This window comes from Brienomyrus brachyistius, chromosome 15 (genome assembly GCF_023856365.1).
Source record: "Brienomyrus brachyistius isolate T26 chromosome 15, BBRACH_0.4, whole genome shotgun sequence".
Classification (NCBI taxonomy): Eukaryota; Metazoa; Chordata; class Actinopteri; order Osteoglossiformes; family Mormyridae; genus Brienomyrus; species Brienomyrus brachyistius.
In genome coordinates this window covers 2,377,478-2,405,463 of record NC_064547.1, presented here as the reverse complement: position 1 = coordinate 2,405,463, position 27,986 = coordinate 2,377,478, and the positions used below count along the sequence as shown (strand labels likewise).

The window sequence follows — 27,986 nt, the reverse complement described above, 5'->3', positions numbered from 1 at the left end:
ATACATATCATCTTATACATCATTATAAAAGTGCTAATTCCTTTGAATGAAATTGTGACCTCAGACCCGGTACAAATGTTTTTATTGCTTAAACCCACGGATTTCCACGCGGATAGAACAACGTATCACAAAAAGCACAACATAATTTAAACACAAATACAATAAATCATTTCCCCTTCATGATCACTAATAATCAAACATGTAAAACCGACAACATACAATTATAACCGCTATTTAGATAAAGACAGATCAAGATGTTTATGGAGAAAGACACAAATCAACCATAAATAATAAAGGAAATGAATCTTAACTCAGTTCATGTATAGAGTGCAGGTTTTGCATAACGAGGGACGTGTAAAATCCCGATGGTTAGTCATACGCATGTCAGAAGCTGGGGGATTCAGAAAGGCCACATTATCCAAAGGAAGCAGCATCTCACACCACTACAGCGGCACAACACAGGGGGAAGACAGACAAACAGAAACAAACGAATGAGCAAATGAATGAACAAACAAAACACTGCTACAAAATGACACCAGGACCTTCCACACTTATATTCACAATCACAGAGATTCTTACTTATAAATCAGGCGACCGTTGCCAATTCAGTTCATTCAAGTGGTAAATTCATTAAGAATAAAAAAAACCAAAACAACCGATTGCATTGGTTTAATATTTCAATTAAAAGGACATAAGGATGACTAACGCAGCAATGGGGATGGGAAACTCTCTATTTGCAAATTCATTAAATAAGGCAGAGCAACAGGCTGACGGCCATTTAGAGGGTCAGACACGATTCAGGACGTTGTTGTTCTGCAGAAGGCTGAAACTGACCAAAGTGCCAAATGGGAAATTTGCACCCCCCCCCCCGAGAATCCCAGAGTGGAGCAGAGATGAAGCAAAGTCCACATCCAAGCGGACAGCAGGAGCTGTTGTTTCCACCCAAACCCGCAAAGCACGTCCACAGTGTGTCCAAGTTCTGCATGTCTACTTGGGAACACAGCTATTACATCACTGCGCTGTTCTGTGGAGCATCAGCTTGAGGTTGGGGGGGTTTAAGCAGTTACGAGACACTCCCTTATATACACATCTGACAGACACAGAGCGAACGATGCAGCTCCACATGCATGCACCAAGACAAACGTTCTCACCTTGCATCTTTGTTTGTTGTGCAGTTTTACAGTCAATCCTGGCCAATTCTCTCTCTCTCTCTCTCACACACAATCACACAAACACACCCTAGACTAACAGAATGGTTGGGAACTTTCAGTTCAGCCTTAATTGGTCCTCTCTGTTTGATTTGGAATGAGTCCAGCTTGACACATCTGAAGTTACCGACCATAATAGCGGGACATTTGATTGGCTTGATCCCACATACAAACATGACTGATTAGAGCCCCATGGGACCCAAAGGGTTGCTGGGCGTGACATCTCTGTGAAGGACAGCAAACTGGTCCCACATCAGATTACCAATTATAATCCACTCTAAAACATGCTGTACCTTCAGACAGAGTGCTGGAGATCATATTTGCACACGCTCATGCTTGGCACATTTCAGGAAGATCACAGCACTAAAATTATAGTTGCAGTCAGATTATCCCCGTCTATATATCTCACAGGTTCTTTTTTTTATACCCGACGTCTGATGATTCTCGGAACGACTATCTTTAAAAGTACTTCAAAATAGCACTTCGCAAAAATAAAATGGTCATGGCAACTAACAACAGACATGCACTCAGATGTTTAAAATTCAGGACGGATAAAACAAACCACAGGGCCCCCATCTTCAGAGTCCCGTTTCAGGGATTCTTCCTCCGCAAAGCCATTCCAGTGAAGATGCGGCACACATCAGAAGTCAGTGTCCGGTCAGTGACACAGCACAGACACGGTTATCAGTGACCCGCAAAGTCAGGAAGCTGCTGCTGGAATTCCTAGAGACAATGTGCAAAACCGACGTTTCCATATCAAGATTACGAATGTCAGTAGTGTTGCTGTTATCCTGCATAAGAACACAAGCGGGACCCAGGAGGTGGCTGCTCTAGTAGACTGTGAGGATATTGTATAGACAGTACATTCTATTCCTCTAATTCTACATCCAGAAGGTCTTATGCGGAACAGTAAGGAAACCGTTAATGCAGCAAATACCATCTTTCTCCACTGGACCAGGCGAAATGAGAAGGTTACTGGCTTCAGGTGTTTGTTCTGTCATGAATAGTTTTTTTGGGGTATGTGCATAAAATCCTGCAGGCATCTGACCCCCCCTTCCGAGAGCAGCTCTAGAAGAAAATGACATCCTCCTTGGGGGCGTGGCCAGCAAGCTGCTGGGGAGGTGGGCCAGGCGGCAGGGAGTCGACATCCAGGTCCAGAATGCTGGCTGGATCTGTAGTGCAGTGAAGGGGGTTCGCACAGTTATACCGCAGTTGGGGCAGGCTGCTGGTGGCCTGGGGGGTGGGCAGGCATTTTACCTGTTTGATGTGGCTGTGGCGGGGTGACGGGCCCCTTGGCTTTCGGACCCCCCTCCTCCTTTGCTGACTGCTTGACAGATGGTGTCTGCTTTGTGTCTGCAGAGGCTGTATGGGGGGGGGGGGCACAGTACGCATACAGAAATTTAAGCCCTTTAGTACTTAGCTCACACCTTTCTCCAAAAAGTCAGCTGCGCGATCATCCCTGGAGCAAATGGGGTTAGGGGCTTTGCTCAAGGGCCCAAAGGTGACATCCCTCTACCAGCCATGGGATCTGAACCAGTGTCCTTCTGGTCATGGGTTGGGGACCAAACATATGCGATGAAGCAGGAGTAGTCGGGCTTCTCATGCAGCCACATGGCAAGGTGAATGCTAAGGAATATCAGTACCTCCCTCAGCAACATGCAGTTCCTTCCCTAACTATATATCTATACAGCTTTGCACCATTCACACTGCTTTATTATATTATTTTCCTTAGCTTATGTCCTGTAATGTTATGTACATACTGCTGTCTGTGTGTGTATACACCAATACACATCAACATACACCCACAGTGCCAGAACAAATTCCTAATACCTGCAGTTGTACCTGGCCAAAGAGGCGATTTATAATTCTGATTCATACATTTAAATATGCACAATGGACTTGATCCACATATTCATAATTCCCACTGTCAAGTATGGATGTACAATATAACATCTACACTGCATCATAAGGCACGGCCTTTCCCCATTACAAATAACACTGCATCATAAGGCACGGCCTTTCCCCATTACAAATAACACTGCATCATAAGGCACTGCCTTTCCCCATTACATCATAAGGCACTGCCTTTCCCCATTACATCATAAGGCACTGCCTTTCCCCATTACAAATAACACTGCATCATAAGGCACTGCCTTTTCCCATTACAAATAACACAGCACAATATTATTAGCAATTGCATCTGCTTACTACTGCTGATGTACTGTTTTAGTTCCTATTGATATTATTTTACACATTGTTATACTTCTTTCTTTACTGTAACTTCTATTGAAGGACATTTCCGCCCCAAGGGGATCAATAAAGTCTAAGTAAGAACATTAAAGTGATTAAATGGGCAGCCAAGAGTTCAGATGTGAGCCCTATCAAAAATCACTGCAAAGTGACGACAAAGTTATTGCAAACAAACCCACTGCAGTTACCGAATTGTGGAAGAAACTGGAAGACAAGTGGAATAAAGTAAAGGCAGAGCATTTTGAGAAGCTGCCCATGTCCTGTGGGCACTGATGTGCCAAAGTCATTGAAAGCAAGGGCCTCTAGACTTCATACTAATGTCCAAAAGTTGTAACCATCAAAAACGCTGAAAAAATCCATCTGCAGGCTTTGGCAATAACATTGCGGCTGTTCTCTAATTCTGATCGCAGACCTACGTCAAATGTTTCATTTATACCTTTCATTTTGTTATGTGCAATAGTTTTCACTGATATGATTAAAATACTTCCCTTGCTAAAATAACTTTGAATTCGGATAGGCAGCGACTTTATAAATCACAGAAATGTCACTCATTCTAATTCTGATCACTTCTGTATAATAAATGAACAAACAAATAATTAATAATAATCATTTCATCATCCACTTTTCATACCCAATTATCCTATGTAGGGTTGAAGGGGTCTGGAGCCCGGAAGCTACGGGCGCATGGCACGGAATAACCCAGGATGGGATGCCAACCCATTGGCGTAATTTTTTAAATAATGATTATTTTCTACTATTTCCAAAGCCGCCCCCCCGAGCCCCCCGGGCTGCTGACCCATGCTGTCGGTGCGCTGGGAGCCCTTGCCCTTCCCGGTCTTCTCCTTGCCCTTGCTGAGGGCGGCCAGCTTGGTGGGGATCTGCTGGGAGACGCCACGCTGCTGCAGCTGCTGGTTGGTGGTGCTGATCAGGTGGATGGGCACTTCCGTCTTCCCCATGATGGAGGTGCTGCTGTCCCGTCGCAGGAGGGTCTCGGGCCTCTCGGGGTAGTCAGAGACCGGGTCGCTCACCGTGCCGCTGATCCCGTTGAAACTCAGGAAGGATTCCTGGAGTGGGGGGGGGGGGCAGCATTAAGGTATGAACCACGCTGACATTGGAGGGGGGAAGAATACCCCCCAGGAATCACTACACACAGCGACACAATACCTTCCATCTGTGTGCATACCCTGCCTTCACAAGGGACCTGCCCTAGAGCACCGCCCTGCTGACGGATTCCAGAAGTTACTAAGCAAAGGGTCTGATGATTGTGCCGGGCAGACTCACTGGGGGCAGAACCAGGCCGGCCCTTTGGCTCCTCTGCCGCTCCAGCCACTCCCTCTCCTTCTCCACGGCGGCACTGGACTCGCGCAGCCGCTCCAGGTCTTGCCGGTACTTGTCGCGGTGAAGCTCCAGCTCGTGGTGCTCCTCGGCCAGCCGTTCCTCCAGCGCACGGCACGCCTCCTCGCGATGGCGCAGCTGCGCGGCGCCTTCCTCCGCCTCGCACTGCTCCCGCTGCCGCTCCCGCTGCCAGCGCGCCTGCTCCTGCTGGTGCTGGCTCCGCAGCCGCCGCAGGTCCGCCAGCTCCTCCCGCTGCTTCTCCTGCTCCAGTGGCGTGCCCCCCCGCGGTCGACCCGACTGCTCGCGGTTCGCCAAAGACGCCCTCTGCTGGCCAACCTGACCGTCCTGCTGGGAGATGATGGCCTGGAAGGTGGGCACAGGGGGTACTGAGCATAGCAGAAGGCAGCGGCACATGCTAACCCACAGTTCCCGCACTGCCGGGCCCAACAGGAACAGGAGATGGGTGATACCTGCAGGCTGTACAGCCGCTGCGACAGCATCAGCACTCGGTCGAGAAACTAGGAAAAGGGAAGCGAAAAACTGTAAGCACAGGCAAGCTGTGAGACATCGACAGCGAACAGCACACAAGGACAAGGAGCATGCTGTCACTGCTGCAGGTCGAGAGAGAGGGCCAGGCACTGATAGGAAGCAAAGCAATCAAACTTCATTTTTAAAAGCACACATTTGTGAAACAGATGTCCCATAGGTTATGTTTGACTCCATCCAGGAACATTCACGTGGCCCACAAACCTTAAAAACGTTATAGTATAAAGTATAAAGCTTTACCTTGCCAAGTGATTCCAGGCAAAAAGTGCCGTTTATTTTCAACATGGAAATTGATGTGTTAATTTCAAGGATTAGTCTATATTCAAGCCAAGACTTGACATGAAGATACACAAAACAGAGCTTGTCTATGTTCTGAGGCATTTTGTTTGCCGATACGGAATTGCTGTACTATTAATCGTTGACTATTTAAGCGAGAGGGCATTCACTAAGGCAGGGAAGCGGATGCTAAGACCCTCACCTCTGTTTCAGGAAATGAATTCGAGCACCTGGTGTTGCCGTTTCCCAGAGGGCCCACGACACCCTGCAGGTGGAAAAACTGGATATAGCATAATGCAGCAAAAACGCTGCCGCACACAGGGCTCACCGACAGCGGCGAGGTTCCCTGAACAAGCACGAAAAGCCTGGAAACCGGGCCGTGTAGCATGCCGAGCGCATGCCAGGGCAGCATGTTGTGTAATCATATCAGCAGAATTGAGGAACAGGGAGATACGGGTTAAACACTTATCAGCATACAAGCAAAGCACAAAGTAACCGACAGGCAAACAGAAACCGTCGTCCTGGAAACGCTGTAGGGTATGGGAATGTGACAAGGAAGTTCCTGCTGTGGGGCGGGGGGACCCACCGACTGCTGGCTGTCGCCGGTCTCCCTCAGCTGGGGGTCAGACCGGGCCCTCTGGCTTCTCTCCCTCGACCTGCTCTCCCGCCCAGCAGCCGGCTTCCTCATGCTGCCCGCTGCGTGGTGGGGCGAGGGGCACAGGACAGAAGATACAGTAATTCCACTGCAGGGGCCCACCCCAGAGGCAGAGAATGGCAGCGTTCAGAGCGTGGCACGCGATGGTCCCCCGTCTTACTTTTGCTGAGGGAGGTGGGAAGGCTGTCGTAGCTCCCCGAGGTCTCAGCTCTGCAAGGCAGTCCCCCGGGACTCTGGCTGTGCTCTGACTCTAGAGACGCCTCTCTCCTGCCCGACAGCAGCAGCACTTGTAGGCTTTCAACTGGAAGAGAGCAGGGAGCCCTGGAATCAGAGCTCAGGTCTTTCTGCAGATGACCTCTCCCCTGTAGTCAGCTCTATCACACCATTAGATATGTAATTCAAACAAGCAGGTTTAAAATACCTAAAATATACACACTTTATATAAACCCATGAGAAATGGCTGATGTGTGCCTGTGGTCATCAGAGGAAGCCAAATTAAATAAAAAGCTTAGTTCTGGATTTGCTTGACTTACCTTCAGTAATAGCATCCTTCAGCAGGTTCTCCCCCTGCTGGAGATCTGAGGAATCACCTCGTAGCAGTAAGTGAGCGCGGGAGGCCGTCTGCCCCACGCCGGCGGAAAACTCAGCCAAGTCTGCAAAGATCTGCAGTTTCCCATTCAGGCTCTGCGTGATCTGGGCGTCTTTCAGGCTCAGGCGCTCTGATTAGACGAGAAAAACGCGCATAATTTAGGGGGAGGAAAGACGGCGCAGGCTACGAGGCCACCAGCATTACCACATCATTATGTGATTACCGCAAAGCCGAGAGCTCCAATCACCGATGAGGCCAGGCTTAATTACAAGAACTGAAAGCAGGATGGGAACGTTAGAGCATCTCCCAGACATTCTCAAGAACATTTTAAAAGCCCCAAAGGTTCTACAAAGACCGACAAGACAGGCATTATTAACATTCCAAACATGTGCGGCTAGCAGCTTCTAAACCTTCTTTTGGCTCTGGCTGGTAAGAGCTAAGCAGATACAGACATTCATACGAGTGGAGACAGAGGGGACACCACTAGCCTGGGGATGGCCAGCAGCAGCTCCTGGGACCAGGCCCCCCCTGTACCCCGTACCTGCCCCCCCCCCCCCCCCGAGCTCTTACCCTGGAATTCCTTGAGTCTGCTGAGCCGCTCATCCTCCTGCTCAACAAAGGAGTTTTCTCCCACGTGTGGGCAACTATAAGGGGGGAGCAAACAGACGGGGCTGTTAGTGGAACTGGATGGCCCCCGCAAAAGAGTTGCCACAGCGACCCCAGGGCCCGCCTACTTCTCCACGGCCTGCCGGATAGTCCCCATCCACAGGTTCCGCTCCTCCTTGGAGGCCGCGTGGATCTCGTACATCTCCGGCTCGTTGGAGGAGGCGCAGATGAGGAACATGCCTCTCTCCTCATGGGCCACCTCCCGCACGATCAGCTTCTGCAGGGAGATCACCGAGGGCTTGTTGTCCTGGGTGGGGGGGGGGGGGGGACAGAGAGGTAGGCGTGAGGCTCATACAGGGAGCCGCTTGCAAGGTTCTGGGTCCAAGGCGGTCCCTGTCACACCCACCACCGTGGAGAAAGTGTACTTCTGATCCTTCTCTTGTAGCAGCAGAAGGACGTCGGTCAGCAACACAGCAAGGGTATCTGGAAACGACACACGAAAACCATCACCAACTGACATCACGCATCGGGACGAATGCACTAAGGCCTCTAGAGGTCTCTGCCGGAATGACCGGCAAAACGCTGAACGCGCCGAGTGGCACCTTTCAGCCTGCCGGAGGCAGCCTTCCAGGTGACGGTGCCCTCGTGCAGCAGCTTGCGGCCGCCTCGGCCCAGGTCCTCTCTGCTCAGCACGCGGCCATCCTTCACCTTGCCCACGGATTTGGGCTCTATCTTGCTGGTGATCTCCCTCAGACGGGTGGCCTTCTCATAGTCATTGACGTGGGCGTCCACCTGCGTGATGGTGGCTCGGATCAGCGCCAGCGCCTCGGTCAGTTCCCTGTGCTCCTCAGTGCCCGCTGGGTGGGGTTGCGGGGGAAAATCACATAAATAGGAATTTAACACGAGGTTTAAAGATAGGAGCCACCATTTCACTGTCCACGAAGCAGACACATGCATCACACAGAAGTCAGTCTGCAGCAGTCAGAGAACAAAGGTGGTGGGTCGAGTCACTCAGTACCAGCAGTGTTCTGCAGGAGCCGCTCCATCAGCACAGGGTACTTAGTGATGCGCTGTGTTACCAGCAGGATACATTCTTGCACGCCCTGCCTCTTCACAATAGGCAGGTTGCTGATTTTCTGAAGTACATCAGAAAAAAAAAAAATAATAAATCCTTTAAGAAAAAGTCTGACATGTTTGCGACAAGCTACACTTCAGCAAACTCTATTAAGACATAAGACTGTGGTATAAGTAGTGAAAGGCAGCACTCAGCACATGGGTCTCATCCTCACCCGTATGAGGTTCTGAAACTTCTTGTTGTTCTGAAGCTGGTCTTTGTAATAGCTGACAGCCTCTGTGTGCCGGCAGCAGAAGCCGCTATAGTTGTCCTTCAACCGCTCACCCATGGTCCCGGAAAACTGTACATGGAAAACGGGAAAATCTATGGGCATGAGCCTAATCCCAACAATGATGACCGTAACCCCTACCTAGCAGATGGCATGGATTACATACCAGGAAAAAGACCCTCCTCCACTGTTACCTAACTGTTTTCTGACTGATGTAGACACCTCATAGGTGTGGTCTAACTCATCTGGAGTCCTACATACTTCAAAGACCTTGCTGCACTTCCTGGAGGAAATTCCTCTAGCCATAAAAAAAAAATATGACTCGCTTCGAAATCACCAGCCTGTCCAGAGGAGTAACACCCCGTCATTTCTATGTCACTAACCGGCAGATTTCATTCTTAGACTGGTTAGAACGGGCCACATGTCAGAAATGAGGGAGCAACGTGACAGTGAATAACTTAATGAAAAAGGATAATGACAAAGCGGCAGCGTGGGCAGAGAATTAAGTCGGAAATAAATGGTGTTGCTTTTCATCCAGGAATGCGGACGATTCCACCAGGAAGAAGAAGCACAGGCTACTGGCATCTCATGCTGCACTGTCAATCCTGTCCACTGCATTCTCAGTTTCCTGATGTCTGTTATGAAGAGAACCACCAATGTATAATACAAGGAGGGACCGAAACTGAATACCCAGAGTGCACCTGGGTCCCCAGCTCAGTTCAAAGTCCCGGACCAGCATCACGCTGCTACGGATGGAATCTGCCAGCTCTGTTTACACACAAAGAAGCTGCCCCCTCAGCTGGGAGGGGTCTGCTCCATCACCTTTTCATTCACAGTGAAGTGAAGCCGATGGTGAATTTTTCTCACGCCCCTAAGTATGATTTGACTGTTGCTGTGGGGGACGTAGGCATCCTTTAGAATGTGACAATGCCGGACACACAGCTCTATTATTCCTTTCAGGGACAATGCAGAAAACTCTTTCGATTCTAATGAGGGTGACTTTGCTGCACTGCCCGGGAGCATCAGCTCGCCCAACCCAGATCTGGAGAATCTGGAAAGTGTGACTGGCAGGGACCGGGGCACACGGGAAGGCAGATCGGGGGCCGGGGCACACAGGAAGGCAGATCGGGGGCCGGGGCACACAGGAAGGCAGATCGGGGGCTGGGGCACACAGGAAGGCAGATCAGGCCGCTGGCAGAGGCAGTGAGAGCACTCTGTGTTTACCTGCGAGGTGATGATGTCTCCAATGCGCTGGATGGAGTAGTTGCGCTCGCTGCCAGGCTCCAGTGACTCGCGCCTTCGGTCCTTGAGGCGGGACAGGAAGTTCCGATGGACCTCCAGCAGGTGCTCCAGACGGGGAAAGATCCGCTCCACCTGCAGCATCTCCCGCATCTTGTGTGCGTACACCCAAAGCATGATTTTCAGGGTTCGAACATGATGAATCTCCGTCTGGATCAACTCTGCGAAAGCACAGGACTCCTGCAGCTCAGCGAGTTAAGCACCGACAACGTGAAGGGTTGTAGGTTCGAATCCCAGGGAGCATTCCTTCATTGACCTTTATTTAACAACAGTTGTTTAAAATAACAGCGTAAGGTAAATGTAGGAGCTGTCCCAAGGGTACAAACATGTCACAGCCATATTGGAGCTGCATCACACTACTAAGCTTTACCATTTACGGGAATACTTGGAAATTGCTTAAAACTGGCCGAGATTGGCACGGTGGCTATTCACTGCCATGGTGCGACCGTGAAATGAAAATGACCGACCAGAGAGAGGATCCAGACAGCAGGTGACCTACCGTATATCACATCTTGCCTCTTAGCAGCTTCCTTTGAGTGGTTCTTCACGTACTGCGGGTCAACAGCCAGGCTCCAGGACTCCAGCTCAAAGTCCTGGGCGTCGAACTCCAAATCGGCTTGCACTGATAAGCAATGTGCATCTACGGTGAAAGTAATGCGAGGAGTGAGCGGTGCGGCTCGATGTCAGCGAGCCATCAGTGGGGATGTTCAGTCTGCCAAGTCCCACTCTAGAAATGACACCCAGCCCTGACACTGTCAACAGATTATCATGCAATAAAGGGCAGTTCCCCCTGTCTATACCGGCCAGTGTGTTGCGCACGTACATTGCCATGTACGGACCTCAGCGACGTGACACTGCTGTTACGCAGTCAGCCTGGGTCTGCACACACGAGGCCCATCTCTACTGTTCACTCAAGTGGGAAATCTAAACCAATCTCAGGTATGTAAATGGAAAGCGTTCAAGTTTAACAGTCTTTCGGTAAAAGTTACTATTCAAAACAACAGCTGTCGGCTCACCTGAGCAGGTCCAAATAAATATCTACGTCAACGGACGTAACCGCTGAGCCTCCAAACAAAGGCAGTTTCACTGTCGGCCATTTGGGGGCGCCAGACACAGGAAACACGCGAGCAGCTCACCTTCTAGAACGATGGCCTCTGCAGAAGAGGAGAGCTGGGCGACTGAATCATCCATGAGAGGCTTCAGCTTCACCGCGTCGGATTCCTCCATCTCTCCTGGAATGGATCTGAAAGGGAACGCAGGGAGCAGGGAACGTGGAACACCTCTGAGTCCACGGAAGAAAGAACGCCCAAAAACACAGACCTTTACTCAGAAATGACTCGCAGATTAGGGAGAGGGAGACCCACCCTGAGCTGTTGCCGTGAGCGAGGTCGGGGCTGCAGGCAGCGGCGGGCCGGCGGCTCTGTCCTCGCGGGGCGACGGTCATGCCAGGGGGGCTACCTCCGGCTACAGCGGACTCCTTCAGCGCTGCGGAGAGGGAGAGGCGGTCAGAGAGGCTCCGCAGCCGCGAGAGGTGCAGCGAGCGCAGGAATCTATGCGTGAGCAGGTCGCGGTGCAGCAGGACTCTCACGCCCAGCCGCTGGCTGAGACTGAGCATGGCCGGCCGGCACCATCCCACCCCCCGAGGGCGTTCCCGACCCCCACACACAGCCAGCTCCATGGAGACTCAGACGGCTGGACCTGGAGGCGACGCACTCCCGCTTTATACCACACGCCAACCACTCCCTCTCTCTCCCCCTCACTCTCTCAATCGCTGCCCCCCCATGTGAAATGGCGAGCCGTAGTCATGGCTACCAGGGGGATGGACACACCCCGGTTACATTGGTGTACCTCAGACTCTTGGCTCACCCCCAGCCCCCAGTTATCAGCTTCCCACTTCCCTGCATCTGACACATCGATATACGGCTACGTGTTGCCCTTTAACGGCTGCAGGTTTAAACACTGAGCCCCGCAACTGCCTGCTCTGGCAAGACATGGTCGCAAAATAAGGGTTTCTAGTAAAATGGTACATTGATCCTGCTCAGCATCAGACTTGTGCACAAACACGTGAGCTGTTAATTACGGATTAAAGCTGTGATATAAATTTACATTAGTACTACACAAAAAGGAAAAAACTGCGATGTCTCAACTGCATGGGCATAACATGCGACATTAATATTGACACAGCAGGCCTAACATGCATCGCCACGTGATCCAAGTTCTGCAGCTCATCTTACAAAGCAGGCAAGCTGGACAGGCTCTGTTCCGGTGTCCATAGCGTGAATTTACACCCTCCAGCACTTACAAAACTTCTGGCTGCGTCGGGAAATTTCTAAAGCTCCCCTCACTCCCAGGGTGCCTGCAAAGCTATTAGCATCTCTGAGATCCCGCTGAAGGTCTCCAAGCCGGACAGCGTGACCTCTTCCTGACACAGCAGGGATCCGCTTCGCTTATCGCACTGCCTGGCGGGTGCGGAGCAGAGTGACGTCGGCTCGAAGCGCCCAGAAAGTGCACAGCTGAGGGGTGGAGCAACCAGAAAGATCACCAGCCCACGGCACTTAGCAGCAATTATGAGAAGCACCGAACGACGGCGGCTGCCGGCGCAGGACCAGCAATGATACAGGAAGCGTCGTATTCATGGCTGAGCAGCCCTGTGCTGGAAATAAAAGTCCTGGAGAGAAAGGTAATTCAGTCTATTTGCAGGAAAACATCTTTTAACAGGGACTTGTATAATCTCAACAAAGAAACAAAAAATCTAAAGAACGCTGCAAAAACATTTTCTTTTGAAACTAAATCAACAACAACCTGCATTATAGGAGGGGAGGAACACTCTCCCCAGACATGTGAACACAGCTGGGGATGTCGCTAATCCTTCCACACGAGCCCAGAACCTGCCACCAGCACAAGGCCCCGCTGGCTTTAATTTGCTGCCCGGGGACCAATATTACATTACATTCAGCAGGCTCAGAAACAAGCAGCTTGTTTTATAATCGATGACTCATTATGGCCTGTGGACTACAGGGGCGTCCCTGTGGTTTATAATGAGCCTCTGCTCAGACCAGAAGGCCGTTGCGACACGGCCAGACCCAAAGCTCAAAGAGGAGTGAAGGGGAGCCAGGCAGTGCTGATTAAACCCCAACCAACCGGGTGATGTGCGTCATCCTCAGAGCCTCTGTCACCCACCTAGGTTGTAGTACTGCACTCGACTCCGCACCTTCCCACTGCTCTGGGTCGGAGGCTCTTTAAACTGCAGAAAGAAAAGCACAGCATTACATCCATATGGTTCCCTTTATCCATCCTTCTATCCATCCAGTACAGGGTTACAGACAGCTTGCAGCCCGTCTTAGGAGTAACATAGCAAGGGACACGAATGGACAGATAGACGGAGACAGACAGACATGTATAAAGTAAATTTTACAACTTTAAAATTCTACAGCACTTCAGAATGTTAACCAGCGAATTCTCTCATGCATGCATGTACATGTATGTGCGCGCGCACACACACACACACACACACACACACACACACACACACACACACACACACACACACACACACACACACACACACACACAAAATACACCATGATTGCTCTGCATCTGTCTGTCTGATCGCTTGTCTTTCAGAACTGAGTGAGCATGGCATGTGGTTGAGGAGGTGCCACAGCTAATCACTTGCTATTGCTAATTACTGGAAATTTCACAAATGATGGATGTTAGAGACCAGACAGGGATGATGAAGTCAAACTGCTTGAACGGTTCAATATGCTATTTACTATTTTCTTCTTTAAATGTCTGTAATAAATTTATCGGGATAATAAGACTTGAAGTGGAGCACATTTATCAGAGTCCCACCAGAACAAAGATAAAATGGGCTGGTCTTGGGCATGAAATTCCCAGGCTGAAATTTAGTCCTGGGATTTAGGCCAGGAGGTGTGAGGAAGCAACGCTACCCACCGAGCCACCAAGGCACCTCCACCTTAGGTTCCTAAAGGGCTACAACCGTGTTTAGCTACAGCTGGTGGCCAAGGTGATGCAACACAATCACAAAGACAAAGTCAACAGAATGCTTTTGATATCGTTAATTTGGAGATTTCGAATGTGCGGGTCAGACAAGACCCACAGCGGCATTTGTCATGCTACCACCAAAAGCAGGGTGACCAGAGGGTCTCGGACAAACTCTGACTGTTATCCAAACGTCGATACGCTGACCATCCCTGGCAGAATACCATGTGATTTTACAGAAACAACTGCTATTTTCAAAACTATTAAATCTCATCACATTTGCTCACTCCTTCCGGTGAGGGCTGTCGTTATTATCAGAATTATTTGCACTTGACAAAGATTTTCATGAATCTCCCAGGGCAGCTCCGGATAACCCTCTTACACCTAAAGAGCGTGTGTTCTGCCTGGAGTACGAAAGATTAAACCTGGTTTCAGCCAGCCAGATTACATGCCTTAGTGTTCAGCAGGTAAGCTGGTTAGTACCTTTAGAACTGTGCTCTACAAGCTATTAAAAAGCATTTCAACGTATTTTATCCAAATGTTAGGTGTTTATTTCATCCATCGAGCTGTATTGATAATGACTGAGGTTGTTCTGGTACCTTCCAGAGGCAGAACACACACCCTTGTAAGGATTATAACAAAGGGGGGGAGCGGGGTTAGAGATGAAGTAGCAAATGAGATTTACACATACCCTGTTTCGGCTGCTGCACTCGGTGAGAAGACTCCTGCAGCCTCGGTGAACAGCGATGCTGCAGTCTGGGACAGAGATGGGAAAGATAGGATGGTGAATTCGGCACGGAATTATGAGGATGAGAGAGAGAGTAGCTCAGGCAGTATTACCCGACAATTCAGCACATCATACATAGGCATAGTCACAAGCGCCAGTAATAATCATGGCCACATTATGCTGCGGCAACTGCTCAGCTCCGGAGCATAGAGCGCCACAGGGGGCAGCGCAGAGCACTCAGGCTGCCACTGTGCCACATCTGCTGTCACTGCGGGACATTCTCACTGCACACTGCCTCGGAAAACAGGCAGCACCCTGACAGAATCCAGTCACTCTACGCAGACACTTATCTCAGGCAGTATATACTCTCAAGTCATACGGCTGCCCAACAGCTGCTAATTAACAGACAAAGGGGTGAAGTAGATTAAACATGGACTCTCTATCAGCATCAATCACACTGCCACATGTTTTTGTCATATAACTATTTTGTGTTTTTTAGTGTTTGGTGATATAGATCAACAATATTATTCATGATTCCTGCTGTTATCACTGTCAGCAACTGCTGCCGTCTGCTGTTATTCTCATCAACTAGTGTTCATTGTCACGGCCCCCTGCAGACTGCTGAGCATAACACAATCAACTGAACCAAAAGGAAAAGCTACAAACAAACATCCATCCATCCATTTTCCAAACCGCTTATCCTACTGGGTCGCGGGGGGTCCGGAGCCTATCCCGGAGTAGGTACGAGGCAGGGAACAACCCAGGATGGGGGGCCAGCCCATCGCAGGGCACACTCACACACCATTCACTCTCACATGCACACCTGCGGGCAATTTAGCAACTCCAATTAGCCTCAGCATGTCTTTGGACTGTGGGGGGAAACCGGAGTACCCGGAGGAAACCCTATGACAACATGGGGAGAACATGCAAACTCCACACACATGTGACCCAGGCGGAGACTCGAACCCGGGTCTCAGAGGTGTGAGGCAACAGTGATAACCACTGCACCACCATGCCGCCCCTCTATTAGAACCCATCCATCCATCCATTTTCCAAACCGCTTATCCTATTGGGTCGCGGGGGGTCCGGAGCCTATCCCGGAATCAATGGGCACGAGGCAGGGAACAACCCAGGATGGGGGGCCAGCCCATCGCAGGGCACACTCACACACCATTCACTCACACATGCACACCTACGGGCAATTCAGCAACTCCAATTAGCCTCAGCATGTTTTTGGACTGTGGGGGGAAACCGGAGTACCCGGAGGAAACCCCACGACGACACGGGGAGAACATGCAAACTCCGCACACATGTGACCCAGGCGGAGACTCGAACCCGGGTCCCAGAGGTGTGAGGCGACAGTGCTAACCACTGCACCACCATGCCGCCCCTCTATTAGAACCCAAACACAATATTTACCAGATAACTACACAGTAATTCATACTTTTTTTTTTAAAGCAAATACTATTTTTTTTAAGTTTTGCTAAATAATAACATTCATATACCACATTTGCTACTGTTAAACATCAGTATTTATCTTTATTAACTTCTTCACCGACCGTAGTGAATATTTCACTTCGCCATCCTACATCTGGGACCTGCTCCTTAGATGAAAGGAGGATGATGGTACCACGTGACCACCCTTGGGTGCACATTCTCCGCTAAATGACGCCCTGGGGTGACATATAGAGTTGCTTTCTTTCTTGATTTATGAAATGAAAGTCAGATCAGGTAACCCAAATATTCAACGTCCTGCTGCAAAAGTTGAGAGATACTCCTCAAATTCCCAGGCTTATTAAAAAAAAAGAAACATTTACTTTAGTTCAAGAAGCCCCAAGAAGGCAAGCGTAAAACGCATTACTCGTACGTTTATATTATAAGCAAGGAGAGACCAATATGCCCTGAACATAAACGGGCTTACATCAAGACGTTATCATAAATAACGTTTGCTCTTGCAACAAAACGAACGGCAGAATCAGCAGACATTCGCCCGATTACCTTACAGTACTCACATTCTCCAAACTATACGTCTATACACTTGATTTTAACAAACCAGTTATTCAAGACCAGTGTTATTTAGCAATAACAGAGCACGACTAAGATAACAATTGCTAAATCACGCAATTAGAGGAAACATCTTCAAGTAGCTAAAATTGAAATAAAGTATATTTATTCTCTCGGTCGACAAATAAGACCGAGGGAATAAGAACAAATCCATCGATAAACGAAAATCAATAAACCGGTATGACACAAGAGCTCCTTCGCAGCCGTCTATCCAGCCACCTGTCCACCCAACCGTAACATGTGTAGCCTACTGCTTCTCTACCTGTAACCTACTGGACGATGACGATGATTTTAACGTGCTGCTGGGGTAAGAAGCGTTTCTCCGAGCGAGCCGGAGGCCGGGAGCAGCGTCTCACCAACGCCTCCATCAGACAGCCGAGATTTGCAGTTACTGTGACAGGCTGGGCCTGCATGTCAACACCGAGCCCCGAATACGCTCCGGCGGTTCCGGACGGCCGCTTTCATCCAAAAACCACCTGACTCCCAGCCCTTTTATTCCCCCCCTTTGTAAGTTTTAATCCACTGGCTTGTTTACCGATGTTTCCCGGCGGAAGATCCAAAAGCGCAGAGATGACTGTCACGGCTCGTGCGCCGTGTCCTCGCAGGGTATTATGGGACACAATCACGGCAGCACGCGGCGCATTCCACAGGCTCATTCCCTCAGGCGCGGCTCCTCATTTAAAGGCACAGCTACTTTTCCCTCCAGACATTAATCAGCTATTAACTAGACAAAATATTACTCTCTTGCAAATCGTACAGTACAGTACTGCCAAGTTAGAGAAGCCATCCCAATTCCCACCGCATCCCGGACATATATCACAAATGTTTTTGTTCCAACTCATCAATCTCCTCTCTTTAAAACGTATAGTTGCACTGCTCCCACCGCAAGAGGGCAGTGCCATTCAGACTGTATTTGAAACTCCGAAGTTTGTTTTTGTTTCTTGGTAGAGAATAAAAACAAATCAGCAAAATCCATCCATCCAGTTTTGAAATCAGCCGTTCTATTCATGGTCACGGGGAGGATCCAGAGCCAAAGGACATAAGACAGAGAATCGGGCACCAACCCAAACGGGAAGAATATGCAAAGTTCACACACAGACATGAACGCTGGTCCCTGAGGTGTGAGGCGACAGTGCCACTGTACCACCATGCCATCCAGGTAGCAAAATATGCTTTATATAGTTTTAAAATACTGTTTTAGAATATTTGCAGTGACAAGTTCTTTATACGACAGTTAAATTAATCGAAGCAAACGGTACCTGCTATGATTGTTCAAGTTAACATATAACGCTCCAGTTGGGAAGAAATGCTAATGTTTAACTTCACAGATAAAAATCACTATGTGGTTCAGATGTGATAACCGACAAAAGCGCCTGTAAATCTGGTACTGTATCTGGCAAATCTTCCTCAAGTGAAAGTGTATTTTCTTAATTCGTATAAATGCAGCCTCACTGATCTCCAGACAAAATAATCTCATCGCATCAGGGCGACTGTAAACAGACGGCAAATGCCGTAACATCTGCCCACAAGCTGAGAATGATGACGTCATACGCGCTATGAACACCTTTTTGTAAGGAAACAAACGGATTAAACGATACAGGGCAAATATAAGCATTTAACGTGTTCAAATAGTTCAAAGACTTGTATTCGGCAGTTGAGTCTAAAACTGTAAAAGGCCCAGGCACGATCAGCATGATGAAGAGAGAATGTAAAACTTTTACTCAGACGAGAAAAGATGCTGTCGAAAACGCATTCCCCCATCTACCGCAACATCTGCAATTTCTCGAATTACTGAATGGATCAACTGGAAAAATGTAGCGTCACTTTCTCTTTTGCCATATGACCAACATTTTCTCTGACTTAATAGTAGGACTTGTAATAGATCTGCATATGCGGGAAGGGCCATCAGTTAGGGCAAAATGGAGGCTGCGTTCTCCACTCATTGGCACTTCAATGCTAAAACAGAATTTTCAGCAGTATATAGCTCGAAGCCCGATCAAAAGTCTCCGTTTCTGGGGGCTGAAAACTCCGGGGTAGTGTGTACAAAAAGCGAAAATGGAGCCGCATTTTTAAACAAAAACGTAGCAGTGTAGACGTAGCCTTAGCTTTAAACAAACTTTCATTTGGTGTATTTCAGGACTACAGCTGTTCAGTCCGCAATGCATGTATTTGCACAGGGTGTGTTGAGGAGTATGAAGACAAAGCTACCTTTCATCACAGTGCCTTTAGGGCTTTTGTGGTGTTCTCCATGTCAGAGGTTTCCAGTAACATCAAAGAGGTGTGAACTTGAGGAGTCCGCTATAGACGAGTGAAACCGACTCCTGCTGGACTCCAAAGCCGGTTAATAACACGCTACATTGTATCCTCGCTGTCCATCCTATACTCATCGACCAAAAATTTACTGAACAACACCCTGTTGGTGTATCACTCCATGATCCCTGTCTCTGGAGCTTCTCCCAGAGTCACACTGAGGGGCTATGAAGGAAAGGTCTCAGCACCATTCGTCAGCGTTAAATAAATACACTTCCCCTTGCAGCATGCTGCTGTATTAATGAATCTTACCACCGGTATCACATTTGTATCCTGTGGCTCGCAGAGTGATCATATCTCTTGGACCCTTGAACAAGGCAATTGAGCCCCCAAAAATAATCTAGAGGTGCTGGGTAGATGGCCGACTCCGATGCCAAGCCCTGTTTTGTGTGACTCAAAGGAGACAGAGTTACCTGAAAACTAACAATAATAATTTAGGCTATAGATCTCTGTGGGGAAATTGTCTTTACACCTCCCTCAACTTGCTCTTTGTAGAGTAAGCTGTCTGAAGGGCAGCCACTTGTTGGGGCACCCAGGGAGCTGGCAGTTAAGGGTCTTGCTCAAGGACCCACAGACATGCTGAGGCTGAACCGGTGACTTTGTAATTACAAGCACACAGGCTTAGCCCTCTGAGTCACACGTAGCCCCCTAAAGAATTCCTGTACTTCTACAAACGGCAGAATAAAATTTCATCATAAAGGTCAAAACTAGATCCCTCCCCCTCTATAGTGATGTCCGTTTACATTTTTGTCATTGAAAGGTTAGGAAGTTTACATGCTGAACCTCCAATGCAAAAAGCAAAAATATTAGCACTGTGAATACTTCCCTGTTATTGTAAACTATGGTAATAAAACTGTCAAGAGCCCTCAAGCCTTCTCCTTTATGGGACGGGGAAGTACAGGTACAAGTAGAGGAGTGACTCAAAAGAGAAATAAAAATGTCCCTGAAACCCAGCTGAGGACAGCGCCAGATCACATGATCCCCAAATGTAAAGGTAACAGCAGTTTAGTGATAAGCTATCAGGATGAACAAAACCGAATATCAAAGCAAAAAACATCAGTTTTTTTTTTTTGGTGGGTGATCGTCAAGTGATGTATAGAAGCCATAAATGCAGTTAATTCAGGAAGGCCCCCCCACCTCATTACTGTCCCCTAGAGCAGCATTTCCCAGTCTGGCCCTTGGAGACCTGCAGACATCCCACATTTTTGCTCCATCCCAGGTCGGAGTTGGGAGGAAGCAGAAACATATATTGTCCATGGGTCCTTGAGGACCAGGTTGGGAAACACTGCTCCAGAAGCAGTCCAGGTGGAGGTAGAAGAATATCAAGCGATTGCAAAAGTGCAAAAAAATGAGGGTTGAGCTTATTAGATTTTAATAATAAAGGAAAATCAGCAGGATTTTGGCAACTTGTGTGCCAAAGTGCAGTAAATTACCGTGGCTGAAAAAGCAACAAGAAACCACTTAGCCGATTTGTAAATTTAAGATGGCAGTTAAGGCTAGTAAGGATTTGTCTTGGCCTTTTGCACAAAATGTGTTTTAATAAGAGACTAAACTATTTTAATATCAATAGGTTATTTCCCTTTGAACTGAAGTACCTTTTAAGGGCATGGATGCCAAAGGCCAGACACAAACACTGCAGTCATCTCAGCACTGAATCTCAATTAAGTTTAACATTTTTAAGCTGCACACTTAAAATGAAATTACATCACCCAAAGCTGAGGACTGAGAGAAGCAGGAGGTTTGGCAGGAAATTGTTTCATAATATAACAGAAAATGGAAAATGTCCTTCCTTATTTTTTAAAGAAAAAGTCTCCCAGTTTGGACCCATCAAATAAATCAAAGGTCCCCCTGTGAGCAGTGTGGAGAGGACAACCCAGTGGCAGGCTGTGGCACTGCACTCACTGTAAGTCTCACAGCCATGTGAATAGCGCAGCCTGGTGGCAGATTGCGGCACTGCACTCACTGTGAGCCCCACAGTTGGGTATAAAGTTTGGCCCAGTGGCAGGCTGTGGCGCTGTACTCACTGTGAACCCCGCAACTGTGCAGAGAGCGCGGCCTGGTGGTGGACTGTGGCACTGTACTCACTGTGACACTGCAGCCCATCTCTCCTCTGCGGTGGTTTGTTGCACAGAGTGCAGGTGGCACCACTGGGGACGGTGGCTGGGACCAGTTGGTGCCCATTACTCAATTCCTTCTCCTTGGAATCCTTCTCCTTAGAATGCTTCTCCTTGGGATCCTTTTCCTTGGAATCCTTCTCCTTAGAATGCTTCTCCTTGGGATCCTTTTCCTTGGAATCCTTCTCCTTAGAATGCTTCTCCTTGGGATCCTTTTCCTTGGAATCCTTCTCCTTAGAATGCTTCTCCTTGGGATCCTTTTCCTTGGAATCCTTCTCCTTAGAATGCTTCTCCTTGGGATCCTTCTCCTTTGAGTGTTTCTCCTTGGGTTCTTCCTTGGAATCCTCCTTTGAATCCATTTCTCTCCCCTTCTCTTTCTCTCTGTTCTTACCCTGGTAATCCCAAAATGCACCGATTATCCTTTAAATCATTTAATTAACCAGGTTCACAGCTGCATTTTGAATGTACTGCTAATGGTTTACATTCATCCACAGTTAATATCACACCACCAACAGTGCAAATTAATTGTGCATGGAGATAATATGACACTACATAGACACTCTATAACTTAAAAAACATGGTACGTGATATGCAGAATACTCATTCACTGTGATCTGTTTGCTGCCTGGTCACACAAAGATCTGAATGACCCGTCTTGCTGCAGGATGCTCCTATCACGGACCTTATCTTTAGTGAAGGATCCGGCCACTCTGTTCCTCAGAGAGCTAAGGGTACGCTTGACCTTTGCATTGCCACCCTCCATTTTCTCCGCATGGTCGTCCTCATCGCCGTTTCTGTCGGAATACTGCCTTCATTAGTACGCCAAAGCCATGGTGATCACTATCGTAAACATAACGCCAGTTTTCTTAGCCCTAAAATTAAACGTGACAAATACGATACAATTCAGGCTTTTATCTTGGAAAAGCGAGGCAGTCATGTGTGTTGACCTTTAAAAAAAGCAGTAATTGGGGGAGCAATGGCTGGGAGTTTTAACGAGCAACTCACTCATTGGAGAGAAACTCATACCAGGTGACATTCCCTGATGGTTCTTTGGCTTCCCTGGACCCAGTTCTTGTCTTGGCTCTGTGGGAGAGACAGCGTGCAGGGTGGGGGCAGTGAGGGGGGAGTACCCACTGTCTCGAGTGGCAGGTGATGTTTGCAACTGAAGCTAATTCATGCATTCACAGCTCTGTCCCTAACTGCACTTGCGTCAAACAGATCATCGCTAAGCTCTGCTCGCTCCACACTGCGATTGTCTTATGCGCCAAGCAAGTAGCTGTTGGCTGGGGCCCAAGCAGAGCTGTGTTAGGGGCCAGTGAGCACGACGGGAGCGCTGTTTACCCTACTTACCCGTGGTACTGCTTTAGCTCCTGAAGGACGCTCTGTGCCATCAGCCTAAAGATAAACAGAGCAAGGGCTAAGTGCTGCTCCCCAGTCTGGGGGGCTCACAAGCGCACGGAGGTGGTTCTGCATCCCTCCCTTCAGCGTCTGCCCAACAGCCCACAGCTCTCAGTTACTCCCACTGAAAGCTCTCACTCCCCTCTCAGCTCGGATCGGAAAACGCCTTTATGCGTTTGCGGTAAGCTTCTAATCAGGAATATAGGTGCCATCAGATTTTAGTGCTTTGTGAAATGCTGCCCCTTTTCCCCAACCCTGTGCATTTCTAATACCGGGGGAAGACTTCAGGCCGACCATGAGCACCATTTTTGGTGTCGTAGAGCCCTTGTTCTGTCATGACTTACGCTGACAACCGGTCATTCACTGGAAGCTTGGCCTAGCTGACCTGATGCCACTGTCTCTTGAGAGCTGTCCTCATATACCATACAGTCTGCCTTGTTTGTGTATCACATTAGACAAGTTCATTAGCTAAAGATATATGCAATCCTGTAAACAGACCTTCATTTATATATTATTGTGTGACCCCTCCCCCAATATCAAACTCTCCGACATCCCCGAGAAAGGAAATTTTACTAGTAGGCTTATTGGTTATTTTCAGTTTAATAACTAATGTGAAATATGGGGAAAAGCTGCATATGTGGTGTAGAGTTACTGACGTCAGGCGGACTACTGAACCCTGCTGAGGTGAGGCATTGCGCCGCGGAGAGCTGCTCTCAGAGGACGTCAGACTCACATGTGACTCTGTGCTTCCTTGGTGTACAACGTCTCATCTGGGTCCTCTGCAACACAGGAGCAGCACAGGCCATATTACAATCCCTCCCGACATCCCGCCCATCGCTATCCTAGCCACGGCATTCGCTGACTGCCCCGCCACTCGCAGTGTCTCGCGAGTAGAAGTCGGCTTGCAGTCAGAAGGGAGGAACACAGCTTGTTCCATTAGCACCAACCTCCTGCCGCTCTGGAAACACTCCTGGAAGTTTCCAGCAACACGAGCACAGGACAGTCTGACACCAGGACCTCAGACCCTGAGTACGAGCTCGACCCCAGCTCCTGGTGTAAACAAATCCAAGACCCAATCAACATCTATGCCTATGCTTCCTATTTCTCCACAGCAGGTGTACAGCCTTCCGTATGTGTATTAATTGTTTTTGCAACATGCTTTTCAAACATACAGTTATTATCACATGATACTGTGTGATAACCAGAATACTGCGTCTAACACAATTAAAAGTAAATGTGAGCAAAACAAAAAGTAGGTTTACCAGTTTCTTCTGGTTAATTTTAGCCTCTTTTTCATTTTTCCCATTGGGCTTCCCCTGTGATTTACTGGAGCATTCTGGGTGAGCAGACTGATGAAGGTGGGATGACAGCTGTAGGTCTTCTCTGCCCCAATCACCGTCCATTGCTGGGGTGTCTAAGCTCAGCCTTTAACACACACACACACAGAACCAAAACAGAACAGAAGCAGAAGATGATCATTTAATTTCACATGCCGTTCTCTGTTGTTTTATGCTGATTTATTTACACCAATATAGCTGTGTAATCAGCACATCTGTGGGAATCATCACTGCATAGTCCCAGCATGATCACCTACCTCCTCCTTGATTCGGTAGCTGATGAGGAGGCCTCCCATCTGTGTCTTCCTGACATTGCCATGGACCTCACCAAAATGGGGAACATCTCGCTGTCTGACTCCATGCTCTCAGCTTGCCGCGGGTCCTTCAGCGTCGCCACACTGCTGGCAGGGGGGGTGATGCTTCTTGTTTGGCAGAACTGAGCCTCCATGGCCTTGCTGAGGGACAGAGAAATGGGAGTCTCCTCGGAGGGGGGGGGGGGGAGAAGCCACCCAAGTGGCAGACATACAACCCTGGGGTGTGGCTGTCTGTGCTGACAAGAGAACTGCGGATAGAGAAGTGGGAGCCAAGGGAAGTGCAGGCAGAGTCCGCTGCCTCCGGGTGCGTGAAGAAATGTGTGTCCCTCAGGGACAAGCCGAGCCCAGAGTCGTCCTCTGCAGTCTCCGTCAGATCTGCGGTCCTCCTTCTACGTCCTGCCCGTAGTAGCTGTCCTGGAAGTTACAATCCAGTGTTACCTAACATACCGCCCACATGGACGTCAGGAAACATCATCACTGTCACGAGTCCATGGTTATGAGAAGCAGCTGATGTCATGGTTGAAATTTTGTCACCTCCAAGACCACTCCGAACCACTGGCCTGAGGGAACCCGGGCGCCCCTCACCTCCTCCTCAGGAATTCTACGTGATACACGGAGGAGACGGGAGCAGGTCCCGGGCTGCGGCCCATGGCTTCCACACAGAAACCTCAGACTCCCCAGCAGAAAAGAGGAACCAACTTTGTGATTTTCCCACAGCATGTACTTCCCTGCCAGTTTCAGTGGGGCAGAGGAATCCCATAAGTTGTGTTGGGTCTGCTCTTTATTTTGGTGAGGTGCTACTGCTGTCATCTCTTCACGTGACAAATTCCTAAGACCCTCAACTACCTGTCTCTTCACTATATACATCAATCCATAGTATGGCTTTAAAACAGCAGTGGGTGGGAAGATACCTCTGCCCAGTGAGCCTGGTAACAACCCGCCTTAAATCAGGACGTGGGTTTTGTCCAAGGATTAAGGGAAAGGCACTGTTACAAACGAATAGTCAATCACAGTAAAGATAACGCTTTCTAAACACCAGCTCGGATGGCTGGCTGGCTACCATGGCGATCAGTGAGCCAATCAGCCCTGCACCACTGGCTACATGCAACACAGCCCATTTTCATAAAAGCCCTTTACATAGCATAACCCAGGGCAGCCCATCCCTTGTTTGCAGACAATAATGTTCTCGCTGCATGTAAAATGATTATGCTTCAAATGTTATAACAACATCCTTATACGGCTCACCCAATCGCATTGCTAGTGCATCTCCACCGATTTAAATGCGTGCTTGCGAGGCTCTCAGAACACGTTAGGTAGATGGCAGAAAGGACAGTGCATCATGTCATCCCCCAGCAGTGAAGACGAGACTGGATTTTATCCACCAGAACACTCCGAAGGGCAGCCTACAGCCTAGTAAACATTCTTGTGCCAAATGTTTATCTAAAATACGTGCCCCCGATCGTTAGTTCCCAGAGAAACAGTATCTGACCTATTACTTCAGTTTCGCTAACCCACAACTTGACACACAACACACCATAACTATGGTGCTGCTGTGCCTGCCATTTTGATCTACTGTGCTTGTCCATTGATGTGTCAGTGCATGTTCTGACCACCCTGCTCTCTGCCTTCCTTCACACGTGGTGAAGGGGTGGGCACCATCTGAGCTGGAGTGCAGGTTCCGTCCCATGGAAGGGTGACATCGTGGATGTGACTTATGAACTGTAGCACCGTGGATGCAGCCTTCAATCTGCCATCCTACGCAGGCTGGTGTGGAGTAGACTCATTGATGGACTTTGGCTTTGACCTTGACTGCAGTTCACACCTTGCTTTTAGCAAGCAGGCCCACTCTCTTTTTCAATAATGTTAGTATCTACCCAAGGCCAGTTGAACTTTGACCCCCAGAGGTTTTTTCTCTCTCCATATTCTTCTTTCTTTCTCTTTCTTTCACTCTCTCTCTCTCTCATTTTCCCTGTTTTGTATCATTCTCTCTTGATGATGTTGTACTGTATTACAGCACTCACATGTAAAGCGCCTTGAGGCGATACTGTTGTGAAAGGCGCTATATAAAAATACATTGAATTGAATGTTCCAGTGTGTGTTGGACAACAAATACATACCGTCTCTAGGTAGGGGCAGTAATTCAAAGAAGCAAGAATAAGGAGGTGACGAGTGGCAGGGAACCGCACCCTGATCTTGAGAAACTGTCCATGTCTGCTGTCACTCTGTTTCTCGCTGTCAGTGTCTCCATTTCAACACTCAGCACTCTGCCTCAGTCGCAACAGCTTCGGGTCTCTCCAGCCATATACAGAACATAACTACAACTAACAATATGTGAACACAAGATAATGTTACAGACTAATTAATTATTTGTTTGGCTTCTACGTTTTCCTAGAACACAGCATATTTCATCCTTTTTACATGTCACATTTATGAGAATAATTGTGTGAAATTTGACTGACTCCACCTAGTTAGAATCGGCCTCTGAAAAGCAAAGAGTTCAAAGGACTAATATGCAGATGAATGTCTTGATGAATTCCATTCCAGGCCATTGCTAATATCAGGCAAGTGAATCCCGTTATTTCTGACTACCTCTTATCAGTCTTTGCTATATGACATTTATAACAATGCTACATTTTATACATAACAGTACTTTACAGGGCTAAATAAAGATAAATGACTGTGTGTCCGTTTTCATAAATATGCTGCAGTTCCATATATGATGTCATGTTTTAAACAAAATGACTCACTTCCCTTCTAAGAAAAATATTAGTTACGATGTTACATAGCTAGATTAAAAAGATATTCCAAGTACTTTTGCTGCCAAGAAGAGGTGGATTCAAAGGAAGGGGGGAGAAAAACCCCTTTTTTAGGACCACGCTTCATCCACAGCTTGGGGGAAGGAGATCAGGAGCTGTTCATGGAGTCCGTCATGAAAGCACCCAGGAATCGGGGGCAGGGAGGAAGCAGAGGGGGAGGGACGGGAAGAGATGCCCACTGAAAACGACAGAGGGGGCACAGGACATCCACAGATTTGAGAGTTGGAAAGGAAACAGGAAAAAGCCGGGGAGGGATGATGACGATATATGATGGCATGAGGCAGCAGCCAATGGGAAGTGGCATAAACACACCGGCAACGGCTTTCTGTACGGACCTGTAACTTCTTACCATTAAGAAATGCGATGTTTAGGGTGTCACTTTGTGATAAACCATTTGATCCTAAATCGAGTGTAAGAACGACAAGCACAGTGCCACCTAGTGCCAGGCACAGGAAATGCAGAATGCCTGCTGTTCTGCTTTGCCTTATGTGAGGTAGCTGGCATCCATAGCAATATACTAAAAACCTGATGTGACTAAGAATCTCACCAGCCAAAACAACAGCAAGTGGAACAAATTCATAACATGCATACAGTTCCCTGGTATTTCATCTTTGGCGAACAGAACAATGTTACAAGCGAACAAACAAAAATGAACTTACCAGCAGCTCTTGAATGGAATCAGGAAAAGTGCAGGCCCTGTATGTGCCTTCCAGCCACGGTTGAACTGTGTAAGAGTGCTGCTGTGGAGATCCTTAAATGAGCACTGGAGCCGGGTGCAAAAGCAGCTACCCACAAGT

General features: G+C 48.4%; 1 protein-coding gene and 1 long non-coding RNA gene across 4 annotated transcripts; one reads left to right on the top strand and one right to left on the bottom strand.

Annotated features, from left to right (window-relative positions):
• Positions 1-65: 65 nt before the first annotated feature.
• On the bottom strand, positions 66-27,951 carry LOC125708722 (rho guanine nucleotide exchange factor 18-like). 3 transcript variants are annotated; one of them, XM_048976472.1, is made up of 30 exons: positions 27,849-27,951; positions 24,317-24,787; positions 23,985-24,147; positions 23,670-23,772; positions 23,456-23,501; positions 22,675-22,719; positions 22,330-22,407; positions 22,007-22,118; positions 21,296-21,716; positions 14,801-14,865; positions 13,288-13,351; positions 11,472-11,592; positions 11,244-11,350; positions 10,607-10,747; positions 10,033-10,268; positions 8,755-8,880; positions 8,484-8,601; positions 8,068-8,322; positions 7,872-7,948; positions 7,594-7,772; positions 7,430-7,503; positions 6,804-6,989; positions 6,431-6,571; positions 6,202-6,311; positions 5,818-5,880; positions 5,264-5,311; positions 4,740-5,156; positions 4,255-4,522; positions 2,466-2,570; positions 66-2,380 (listed from the first exon to the last, which is right to left on the bottom strand). In XM_048976472.1, exons 2-30 carry the CDS (start codon positions 24,505-24,507, stop codon positions 2,277-2,279), a joined length of 4,164 nt encoding a protein of 1,387 aa, XP_048832429.1. In that variant the 5' UTR covers positions 24,508-24,787; positions 27,849-27,951; the 3' UTR covers positions 66-2,276. The 3 variants fall into 3 exon arrangements, with proteins under 3 accessions (XP_048832429.1, XP_048832430.1, XP_048832431.1); XM_048976473.1 differs by lacking the exon at positions 27,849-27,951 and having other exon boundaries at positions 4,740-5,141; XM_048976474.1 differs by lacking the exons at positions 21,296-21,716; positions 22,007-22,118; positions 22,330-22,407; ... (4 more) ...; positions 24,317-24,787; positions 27,849-27,951 and adding an exon at positions 17,436-17,734.
• LOC125708723 (uncharacterized) lies at positions 17,742-26,464 on the top strand. Its single transcript, XR_007382531.1, has 2 exons — positions 17,742-18,059; positions 26,020-26,464. It is a non-coding gene; the product is annotated as an uncharacterized LOC125708723 (long non-coding RNA).
• Positions 27,952-27,986: the final 35 nt, after the last annotated feature.